This window comes from Dioscorea cayenensis, chromosome 11, assembly GCF_009730915.1.
Source record: "Dioscorea cayenensis subsp. rotundata cultivar TDr96_F1 chromosome 11, TDr96_F1_v2_PseudoChromosome.rev07_lg8_w22 25.fasta, whole genome shotgun sequence".
In the NCBI taxonomy this organism is placed as follows: Eukaryota; Viridiplantae; Streptophyta; class Magnoliopsida; order Dioscoreales; family Dioscoreaceae; genus Dioscorea; species Dioscorea cayenensis.
The window spans coordinates 15,265,895-15,276,863 of record NC_052481.1 but is presented as its reverse complement, the minus strand read 5'-3'; the positions used below and the strand labels follow the sequence as shown (position 1 = coordinate 15,276,863).

Here is a 10,969-nt window from a genome sequence, read left to right as displayed (position 1 = left end):
TGCAAACGTGTGGGAAGTTGGGTGGAAGGAATTCCTTATTCAACACTTGCATCGGATTAGGGGTCAATTGCCATGACCATTGGGTTGACCTAAGTTTTGGTTTTCTCGGTCCAACTAGCCACATGCTTAACTTTTCAAATATCCTACTCACTATAGTAGCCCCTTTGGGGACCCACATCTGTGACTGTTTTCAAACCTTGAGCATTTCCCGTGTTTTGATTTTGTCATACTTCTTAAGATTTTCTATTGCTTTTCATTTTCACTTTCTCCTCCTTTCTATTCTCTTGAATTGGAATCAGTGAGCAAAACAATAAGTAAGAAGTGAGTAAAGTAGTTCCTCGGGCCCCTTGGGAATATGAACCACTTGTGCGTGCGCAAGTGGTTTATTACTTGGCAACCCCATGCACTTGCGGGTGTTCACACTCTATGTCGATCAAAGTTTTTGGCACCGTTGCCGGGGACCCCACTGTGGAATATTTGGAAAGCTTTAAACCTGTTGATATAATCTTTTCTGTTCCTTTTGTTTTCACTCTTTTGTTTTGTTTTTGTGTTTTTCTTGTTTTTGGTTGTTGGCCTTTTGTAAATATTCCATCTTTGTGTTTCTTGTTATTAACTAACATCTAGAGTCCTCAATCCGTGTAGGTACACATCTTATGACACGAGCGGGTCAAGCAAACTTGGTTGAACCGGATAACGAGATAGAAAGAACTTTGCATCAATAATTGAGAAAAGCAGCAGAAAGTTCTAGACAAAAAGGGATTCGGGTTGAGTCCAGTGAACAATCAATCATGGCGGAGCCCAGAAAGACCCTATCAGAATATGAAAGACCACAGTTCACCGGAGAAGAATTTAGTGTCCAAGCACCAACTGTTCTTGCTAATAACTTTGAAATCAAGGCGAGTACCATAGGAATGATTCAGAATTAAGTACAGTTTGATGGTCTAGTAGATGAGGACCCCCATGCCCATCTTGCCAGGTTCCTTCAAATATGCTCCATTTTCAAGATCAATTTAGTGTCAGACGATGCCATCAGACTGAGATTGTTACCGTTCAGTTTGAGAGGAGCAACATACAAATGGCTTACATACTTATCTCCTAGGTCCATCATCACTTGGAAGGAAATGGTTGAGAAGTTCCTGGCTCGATATTTTCCTTCAAGCAAAGCTGCAAGAAAGAGACAGGAGATATCGTCTTTCTGGCAAGGTGATACGGAGACACTCTTTGAAGCCCATGAATGATTTAAGGACCTTCTTCACAAGTGTCCTCATCACGGCTTCCTTGCATAGATGAGAGTGCAGATATTGTGTAACGGGTTGAATTATGCTACTAGGCAACTCGTTGATGCAGCTGCAGGTGGTGCTTTTAGCAACAAGCTTCCTAAAGAGGCTGAGGAATTAATTGAGAATATGGCCAGCAATGAGTGTCACTGGAGCACTCGAAAAAAGCCACCAAGGGTTGCAGGGCTGTACGAGGTGAATGAATCCACAGCATTAGCCGCGAAGATTGATGCCCTGACGAAACATGTCATGGAGAATAGTTCGAAGCATGGCGCCCTAGCACGAAAAATTGACCAACTCATGTTGTGATCCAGTTCAGGTTCCAAGGCCGTTATGTCATGTGATACTTGTGGGGCAGGGCATGCAACATCACAATGGCCAAATTTTGTTAGCCCGTCACCTCCTATGGAAACAATTGATTATGTTGGCGGTGGACCAAGGGGATCAGGGAATCAATTTGGCAACACTTACAATTTGGAATCAAGGCCGATCTCAGTACAGACCCCCACCATCTCAGGGAAGCCAATACCAAGCCGCGCCTCCATAAGAGAAGAAATACTCGACGGAGGATGTTTTGGCTAGATTCATGATTAGCACAAAGACACGTTTTGTGCATAATGAAAAGAAACTTGATGAATTTGGTACCATATTGAGAAATTTACAAGCATCGATCAAATCTCTGGATAACCAAGTGGGACAACTTGCTCGTGGACAATCTGAACGATCCTCGGGGAGTTTGCCAAGAAACACCAAAATCAACCCAAGGGAACAATTAAAAGCCGTTACTTTGAGAAGTGGCAGACAGTTGGAAGCAAGGGAAAGAGGGATCCCAAGTGCTTCCAATGATGGGGTAGCCGTCCAGGAAGGCCCTAATTTGAGTGACGATGCAAGCAAGGAGAATGGGAGGAAAACTGTTGAAGACTCCCCTAATTCTAACATTTCAAAGGGTCATGAATACAAGCCAGTGGTACCATACCCCTCAAGACTCAAACAAGATAAAGATTAAGCTTAATTGAAGAAGTTCCTCAATATCTTCAAGCAACTCAACATAAATATTCCAATATTGAAGCACTAGCTCAAATGCAGAAGTATGCCAAATTTTTAAAGCTGCTTGTCACCAATAAGAAAAAGTTAGAGGAACAAGGCACAGTTGCACTTACTAGGAACTACTCGGCCATTCCAGAGAAAAAGATGCTACAAAAGATAAAGGATCCTGGTAGTTTTGTAATTCCTTGTGTAATTGGTGAAGGGATGACGGAGCATGCTCTAGCCGATGATGGGGCTAGCCTAAACGTAATGCCATACAACTTGTTCTTGAAGCTGGAATTAGAAGACCTAAGACCTACACGAATGACGTTACAACTTCCAGATAGGTCAGTGCGAAGACCTCGGGGGGTAGTCGAAGATGTCCTTGTCAGAGTTGACAAACTCATTTTTCCTATAGATTTCGTGATTCTAGATGTGGATGATAATGTTGAGGTTCCCCTGATTATAGGACGCCAATTCCTTAACATTTCAGGTGCTTTAATTGATGTCAAAGAGGGAAAGATGACCTTGAGGGTTGGAGACGAGCAAGTGGTCTTCACCCTCCCTGAGGCAATGAAGCACACACTTGATCATGATGACAATTATACTTCACTAATGGTATTGATGTGATTATTTCTGATTGTGCGCAGGAGTTGCTTGCCTTAAATCCTTTGGATGAGTACTTGAATGAGTTAGTGTGCCAAGATGCTGAGGAAGAACTCTCTCATCCACCAACACAGCAAATTAATCAAGTGGAGGGTAATTCATCACATAATGGCAAGAAAATTATGGGTGTTAAGAAGATGTGGAGAAAATCAAAGGAGAAACAAAAAGAGAATAGAAAGATATCCACATTGCCACCGGACGAGGTTGATCATTTATTCTTTGGAAATCGTGGTAAATTTAAAGTTTTCTCATGTCTTTCATTGAATTTTCCAAGTGGCAACACGGCCCCTAACGCTCGAGGTAACTTCCCTTCCTTTGTTCCACCATGATTGTTTGAGGTAACGTACATCAAGCTAATGATGCTAGACAAGCGCTTCTTGGGAGCCAAGGCAAGTTCCATTCATTTCTCGTATTCTTTTTCTCATTTGTGTTATTTTGCTTAACTTGTTTTTTTAGTTGAGGTTTGGTTTTAGTTGCATTTTCATCATTTTTCTTAGTTCATTAGCCTTTGTCTTCTCTTGTTTGTCATGTGTTCTTTGAGCAATTCTTGTTCTTGATGCATGCTTGTTGATGTTTTGAGTGTTTTATCATTGTTTCCGGCTCTATTTTTCAAGGTTTCATCCATAACCAAAGTGTGCATAGTGTGGAGAAAAAGTTGTACATCAGAAAAATCCCGAGGACCATCCTTGGGGCCGCAAGGATGCCCCTTGGGATTCATCCCGTGAGTTCTGAGGATCATCCTTGTGGCCACAAGGATGCCCATCGGGACTCATCCTGAGAGTTTTAAGGACCATCCTTGCGGCCTCAAGGATGGTCGGCAAGACCACCTGATTGAGGGCTTTTTAAGGAGGAGTTTTGTGCTCCAACTATTCATTCTTCTTCCTCATTCTTCTAACCTTCTCTCCCTTATTTCTCCACCGTTTTTCATCATACATTTTGCCCTAGTTTGCTCTCCTCCTCCTATTTTCCATTTTAGTGACAAAAATTTGGAGTTTGAGCAAGCTTTTGGCCAGATTCAACCCTTAGTTTTACTTATCTTACTCTAGGGTAAGAGTTTGACCTCTCACTCAAAACCTTGAGTTCTACTTGCTTTTGAGGGTGGAATTTCTGGGATTTTTGTTGGTTTGTGAATACTTAGTGATTATTGACACGTCCGAATATGCGTGCGTAAACCGCAAGTGCACGGGTGTCGAAGTAATAATTACCCGGTGAGTCGGGTAGTCGAATCCACAGGGAACGGAAGTACTAGTAATAACCACTTCTCAATTATCTAGTCGGAATCAATGAATATAATGAAGTGAACTAATTGCAAGCAAAGCAAACAAGTATGTAAGAAATAAAGTAGAAGAGTCTCAATCACTAAGGATGAGGTATTCGGGCAATGATCCCCCTAAGATCTTCTTTAAAGCTCAAGATTCACTAAATGCTCTAGAATCGAGTCTAATGAGTCGAGGTAGTCCAATGATAACCAATCCTTGTCTCCAAGCAAAAGGCACTAGTCCCCTACAAGGTCCCGGTGGAGAAATCAACCAATCTCAACACTTCACACCCCATATGACCGCAATATGCTCTAAGGAAACCTAAGAGTGAAACCGATTCCTAAATGTAGATCCAACCCTAATTCCCGGCGAAGGATCCTAACCCCCTACAAGGTCCCGGCGGAGAAATCGAGCAATCTCACGCCTCACACCAAATATGGTTGCAAAGAGAATATGGAATACGGAGATAGGAAACACTCAATCGAAAGGGAAAGGGGACACTCCTCCATCTCAAGGCTCACCCTCTCAACCCTCTTTAATCTTGGAAATCTAACTCTAATGGAGACCTCTCACATTAAAGTATTAAATCATGCAATGTAAATCAACCACAAGGATTAACAACACTAGCAAGCAATTAAATCACAAGATTAAAACTCAAGACAACTCGGATTAACTAGAAACATTAAGAGAATCAATCCCAAAATATAAATCTTAGGGTTCACATGCCCAAATACCCACTAGGGTTTAGCCCTCCATGGGCCTAGTTACAAAACAATAATGAATACAATGAAAAGCAATAAAACCCATATAGAAACCCCCTCGAATTCGCGCAGATTGGCCTTGATTGGTAGTTCTACGTCTTGAAGGATTCCTCTCCGAAGCTAGGTCGCCAATGGCTCCCCAAAATGCTATGACGTCGAAGGAATCTATCAAAGTTGGTGAAGAACTCCCTATCAATCGGCGAAGACCTTCTCCTCAAACCCTAGCCGCCTCTCTCTCAATGTCTATGCTCAAAGCTCCGCAAAAAGTCCCTTTAGAATCGGCCAAAAGCTGTATTTATAGCCTCACAACGCGTCTGTCACGTGCCCCCATGCGCCCGCGTGGATTTTCCATGCGCCCGCGTGGGCTGCAGGAATTTCCACGCGGTCGCGCGGAATTTTCGCGCGGGCGCGTGATTCTACTACAGTAATTCTGCTACAGTAATTCTACTACAGTATTGTACAGTACTTTTGCTACACGATGATAAACATTCTCCTCTTAAGGCCACACGATCGGGCACACGATCATATGGTAGGCTATACGGCTTTTTCTTCATCAATGCGTCTTGAAAGGTCTTGAAATCTTTACAAAGAGGAGGAATGTGGAGACATGGCTGCCTTTGTGCCCTTCCATTAATAACTTGGCTTGCAAAAACTATGGAAGTTGGCACACATCTCCTCATACACGAACTCCTCTTGTGTCTTCCAACTTGATTTGTACAAGAACTCCCAATATTATGCCATGATAGCCTATCTTCGCTCCCTTTTGAAATCCCAATGCCTTCATAACCTATATGCATAAAAGAACACCCAATACACGAAATGAGACATAAACCGTATAAAATATGATGCTCAATGTATGTAAAACATGCATAAAAACATGTTCACTCAAGCACTTATCAATTATCAAAGTATTTTTCTTGATTTGTACAATTTTTGGCTACTCCTACAAGCAAAGTTCTTGAAAATATTTTCTGAAGTTACTGTAGCACTGCCATTTTCTTGATTTTCTTCATTCTTTGGATGCCCACTTTGCTTGTAACTTGGTTTGATGATCTCCACTTTGTTTTTTGAAGGATGCCCATCAAGAAATTTGCCTCCAAGAGAGCTAGGAGGGAACCTTCTCCTCTCGTGCAAGAACCTAAGTTTTCTAACAAAGAACATAAAACATGCTATGCACTTCTCTCACGAAAAGTGTTCGGCACGGTTAGAAAAATTAATTGGGAAGCTTTGAAAACATTGGGATTAGATGGCATAGTGTTAGAGCTCATTTCACATGATAGTTGGGATAAATTATTTTCGACTGAAGAAGTCACATTCAAGGAACTCAACTTGGAAGTCCTTAGCTCCATCGAGATGGTCAAGGAATACCCATACACTCACTAGTCTAACCACATCACTTTCCAAGCTTTTGGGAAGAAACGTCATGTTTCTGAGGATGATATTGGTGTGCATTTGGGGTTATATAAGGAAGCTTAACTAAGATCATCTGCGTTTAAGCAATCCATTGATGAAGTCCCACAGTTGAAGGCAAATGAATCTTATTGGAATACCATCTCGGCTAACCCTCCAACAAGAAAGACCTCCCAACTCACCAACCCCGCTCACCGATATATTCATGCTCTTCTGACTAGGAGTATTAGGGGTAGAAGTGACTCTACTAGGGTAGTGAGGGCCCATGATCTGATTATGATGTACAGCATCCTTAAGCGTCAACCTATCCATATGGGACACTTAGTGGCAGAGACTCTTTCCCATCAAGGCAAGTTCGTTCGTTTGGGAGCCATCTTCGCTGGACTTTACATCACTCGACTCATCTACGATATGGGACTGATTGAGCACACTAGAGGTATGATAATGGTGGGACCTATTACTCCCTTAGGGATACAGACTCTCGTCTCCTTTGGGATTGTTGGGAAGCGGGGAAGTATTTATCGCCTTGCCCAGCGGCAAGGATCACACTCACAGGACCCCGGCATTCACATGTCATTGAGACTGAGTCAGAGTCTAACCAGGATGCTAGAGAGAGTCCACCATCTTTGGTAGCCAGGTTTGAGTTATTTTGCACTGAGGTCCTACAGTAGATCCAGAGCCTTGCACAAGGACAAAGGGAGATCATCACGGCACAGCAACGGATTGAGCGTGACTTAGCTGAGTTCCTGACCATTGTTAGCTGCTCATCCTCATCGACCTCTATTGACACTACTTGCGCTTCGTCCTCACTTCCTCCAGCCTCTTAGACCCATGACATATTTTTGTTTATTTTCTATCTGTTTTTCTGCTTTGTTTGTTTTGTGTTATTCAAACTTATACTTTTGAGCTAGCTAGGGCCTCTCCCCTACTAAGCCCTTCTTTTATTTCTATTGGAGCTCTCTTCCCCGTATTTTATTTCCATTTCCTCTTTAAAAATTGTTGAATGATGATAGGCTCCTTGTTGTTTTCAGGGTTATTGATTTTGGGGAGCTTGCACTTCTCGCCCTCATTATGTGGTTTACACCTGATTCATGTGGAACGACTAGGAATCACACCAAGGAATCAGGGAATTTCATTACTCCAATTTTTTGTTTATTGTTTTTCATTCCCCACTTTTCTCTGCTGACATAGGTACATTGAGGACAATGTACGACTTTAGGTGTGGGGATTTTTTTTTTTACTTGGAGTGTTTTGTAGTTTTGCCTACCTATGATGGCTATGATTGTTTAGTTAAGGACTTCCTAACTTGGTAGATTGATAGTTGCGACCTGTACATTGCGTGTGCTTGAATGTAGCTCTGTTTCATTTTTAGTGCACCTGCATTCATGTTCACGATTACTTTCACCTTGTACACTCCAACCAACCCATCATAATGATTTTGGCATTAATTTGTTAAATTCCTTCTTCAATGCACTTTTAAGAGCTTTTGAGTTCCTTTATTGTTTTATTTAGCTTAAAGTGATCTAATGTAGCAAGTGTACAGAAGGGACATGAGATACAGTTTTTGTACATGTGAACCAAATGAAAAAAAAAGTTTGAGTCTATGAGAGTATTCCTCTACTAGTTTAGCATGAATGCATCTATGTAGATTGTATTTGAGTATGTTGGGTGGCTTTTGTGCCTAATCAGCATGTGCATCCTTCAGAAAGATTGTAAAAAAAATTTTGTACAGTCTATGTTAGTCGGACTCGGAGAGAAAAAAAAATTGTGTATGTTTGTATTTATGTGTAAAGGAAATAAAGTATCTCTCTTGTTCCTTCAAAGATTGTTGCATAGTCATTTGAAAGTTAAAGTTTTATCTAGGAACCAAAGGGACTCTTAATTGAGTATTGAGGGTGTCTTTAGCATCTTAATTAAATCTTCATTATGTGTGAGATGAAAGCTCATCCTGGGTAATCCAGGGTGTGGAAATCAAGGTGGGAGTTAGCACACACACACACATAGGACACTGTGGATGAAGCAGAGCTAATATCACTTCACTATTCATTGAACAGCTCACTCCTTGATTTCTGTCCATTTGTGCTTGTGGAGTACTTTACTTTTGAGCTAGAGGTCGCACTTTTAGCCGTTTATCTTCTTTCCCTTTCTTCTTCATGTTTCTTTGCTTGGGGACAAGCAAACGCTTAGGTGTGGGGATGTTTGATAAATGTCTAAAAGTACGTATTTTACATGTATTTGTTTTGTATTATTCTTTACATTTATTTGTTGAATCGATGTTTTTTTGGTTTATATTGTGTTATTTTTGTATTTCAGGCCTAATAGAAGCCATGGGGGACTCGATGACGTGATTGGGGATGAATTCGTCATCAAAACGACATTTTCGAGCCCGGGATTACTCTAGCACAGTACTGTAGCAACATTTAGGAGGATCCACTTCAAGGACTTCATTGCTTAGAGGTTGAAGACAAAGGGAAGCCACCCCTTCGAGTGGCATCCTCGGAAGGCTTTCTCTTGGGATTCAAGCGTCATTCGGTCTTCACCTTTTGAGGGAGTGTTCCTCATGTTCCTTTTAGTTGTTTGTATGGATTGTTTGGTTTCTTTGTTGAACATGAACAACTAAACCCCAAGGTCACCGGATGTAGGCGAACCGTCGGGGTGAACTTGTGATGTATTGGATTATTTGAGTAATTTATGCATTATTGGCTTTTTGTGATTCTTGTTTGGTGTTCTTGATTGTTTTCATACATTTGATTGAGTGATGTACCAAATTCTTGGTAGCACTTTGTAGCATGACCATTGCCTTAGTGCTAGACTCCACCAAACTTGGAAGGGATTATTGTATAAATACGCCTTGACCAACAGGTATTTGTACCCCTCCATTCCTAGGGTTGAAAACTACTAGTGTTTCTACCCTAACTCGTGAAAACCATCATTCTCCTTGCAACCGTGTGGGAAGTTGGGTGGAAGGAATTCCTTATTCAACACTTGCATCGGGTTAGGGGTCAATTGCCGTGACCATCGGGTTGACTTAAGTTTTGGTTTTCTCGGTCCAACTAGCCACATGCTTAACTTTTCGAATATCCTACTCACTTTAGTAACTCCTTTGGGAACCCACATCCGTGACCGTTTTCCAACCTTGAGCATTTCCCGTGTTTTGATTTTGTCATACTTCTTAAGATTTTCTCTTGGTTTTCATTTTCGCTTTCTCGTCCTTTATTTTCTCTTGAATTGGAATCAGTGAGCTAAACAACAAGTAAGAAATGAATAAAGTAGCTCCTCGGGCCCCTTGGGAATACGACCTAGTCATGCGTGCGCGAGTGGTTTATTACTTGACGACCCCGTGGACTTGCGGTGTTCACACTCTGTGTCGATCACCCGTTTATGTTGTCTCGATGAAAAGTATGGAATTGGGAGTGTTTTGGAAGAGTAATATTCCAAATCAATATAGCAAGACACAGTAGTAGTTACTGTTCATAGCCGGCCAAAAATCAGGTTTCCAGAGAATCCACACGGGCATGTGGAAATTTCCAACGCCTTTGTGAAAATTCCACATGCCCGTGTGGAGAATCTAAAGAGGCATGTTGATGCCCGATCCCTCCCCTATTTAAGCCGTGTTTCAGCCCGATTTTTGGGGATCCTTTTCATCCTTTTTCCTATCTTTTCTCAAACTTTTGAGGGGCCGGTGGCTATGGTTTGGAGAGGTTTGGCAAGGCTTTTGGAGTGGTTCTACGGCTTTGACACCGCGTTTCTCTTCGAAGATTGTTATTAGGGGAGCTTTGGTCGGCACGGATCCGGTGAGGTGTGCCCTAGGCTTGACAATGGAACCTTTCGAGAGGACAAGGCCACTCCATAAGACCATCAACACAAATACCGAGGGGGTTTTACTGTTGATTGCATGGTTTTACTTTTGATTTCATTATTGACTGTATCTTGCTCTGTGGAGAGCTAAAACCACTAGTGGGTACTTGGATTTTGTAAACCCTAGGATGCTTTTTGTTTTATTGACCTTTTATTTTGTTTTCCTTAATTGATGTTTCTAATTGAGTTCTAATCATGAATGTTTGTTGAATGATTTCTCCCTTAGAGTGACAATTGGATTCAGAGACCATCTTAGTAACCTTTATGGATGAGTGACACACCATGAGGGTTTGACAAAGCTAGGTTGGAGAGGGTCGAAAGGGTGAGTCGAGAGGCAGCGGAGCGTCCCCTTTCCCCTCCTATGTGATTTATCCTACCTCCATATTCCAAGAGTTCTTTGCGGTCATAAAAGAGTGAATGGGCTAAGGGATGACCTCTGTTAGGGCTTAGTTGCACAGGCAATGGAGTGAAGCCTTGAAGTGGCTTTAGCACTTATGGCTCAATTGCGACTAAGGGTCTTTCGCCTGGACCAAAAGATTAGATCTATACATTGGAATAGGGTTTATCACTTGGAATCCCTAGAGTGTCTTGCAACTCTACAAGTGTGAGGTGTTGAGATTAATCGATTTCTCCATCGGGATATAGTGTAGAGGTAGTCACGGTCAACCTTAGGTTTGGGACAGTGTGTTTAAGGATTTCCATGACTCATTAA

The 10,969-nt window shown here is 41.8% G+C and overlaps 1 protein-coding gene and 1 non-coding gene across 2 annotated transcripts; one reads left to right on the top strand and one right to left on the bottom strand.

Annotated features, from left to right (window-relative positions):
• Window positions 1-1,169: 1,169 nt before the first annotated feature.
• On the bottom strand, window positions 1,170-1,276 carry LOC120272895. Its single transcript, XR_005540428.1, has one exon. It is a non-coding gene; the product is annotated as a small nucleolar RNA R71 (small nucleolar RNA).
• Window positions 1,277-1,863: 587 nt separating this feature from the next.
• Window positions 1,864-3,298, top strand: LOC120271634. The gene is made up of 3 exons (XM_039278308.1): window positions 1,864-2,244; window positions 2,364-2,873; window positions 2,954-3,298. Exons 1-3 carry the CDS (start codon window positions 1,864-1,866, stop codon window positions 3,296-3,298), a joined length of 1,236 nt encoding a protein of 411 aa, XP_039134242.1.
• Window positions 3,299-10,969: the final 7,671 nt, after the last annotated feature.

Coding starts and splice junctions, on each gene's coding strand:
- LOC120271634 (XM_039278308.1), top strand. CDS start 1,864: ATGATTAGCACAAAGACACGTTTTGTGCATAATGAAAAGAAACTTGAT. Junction 2,245..2,363: donor GTCATGAATACAAGCCAGTG/GTACCATACCCC, acceptor GCTCAAATGCAG/AAGTATGCCAAATTTTTAAA. Junction 2,874..2,953: donor TGGTCTTCACCCTCCCTGAG/GCAATGAAGCAC, acceptor GATTGTGCGCAG/GAGTTGCTTGCCTTAAATCC.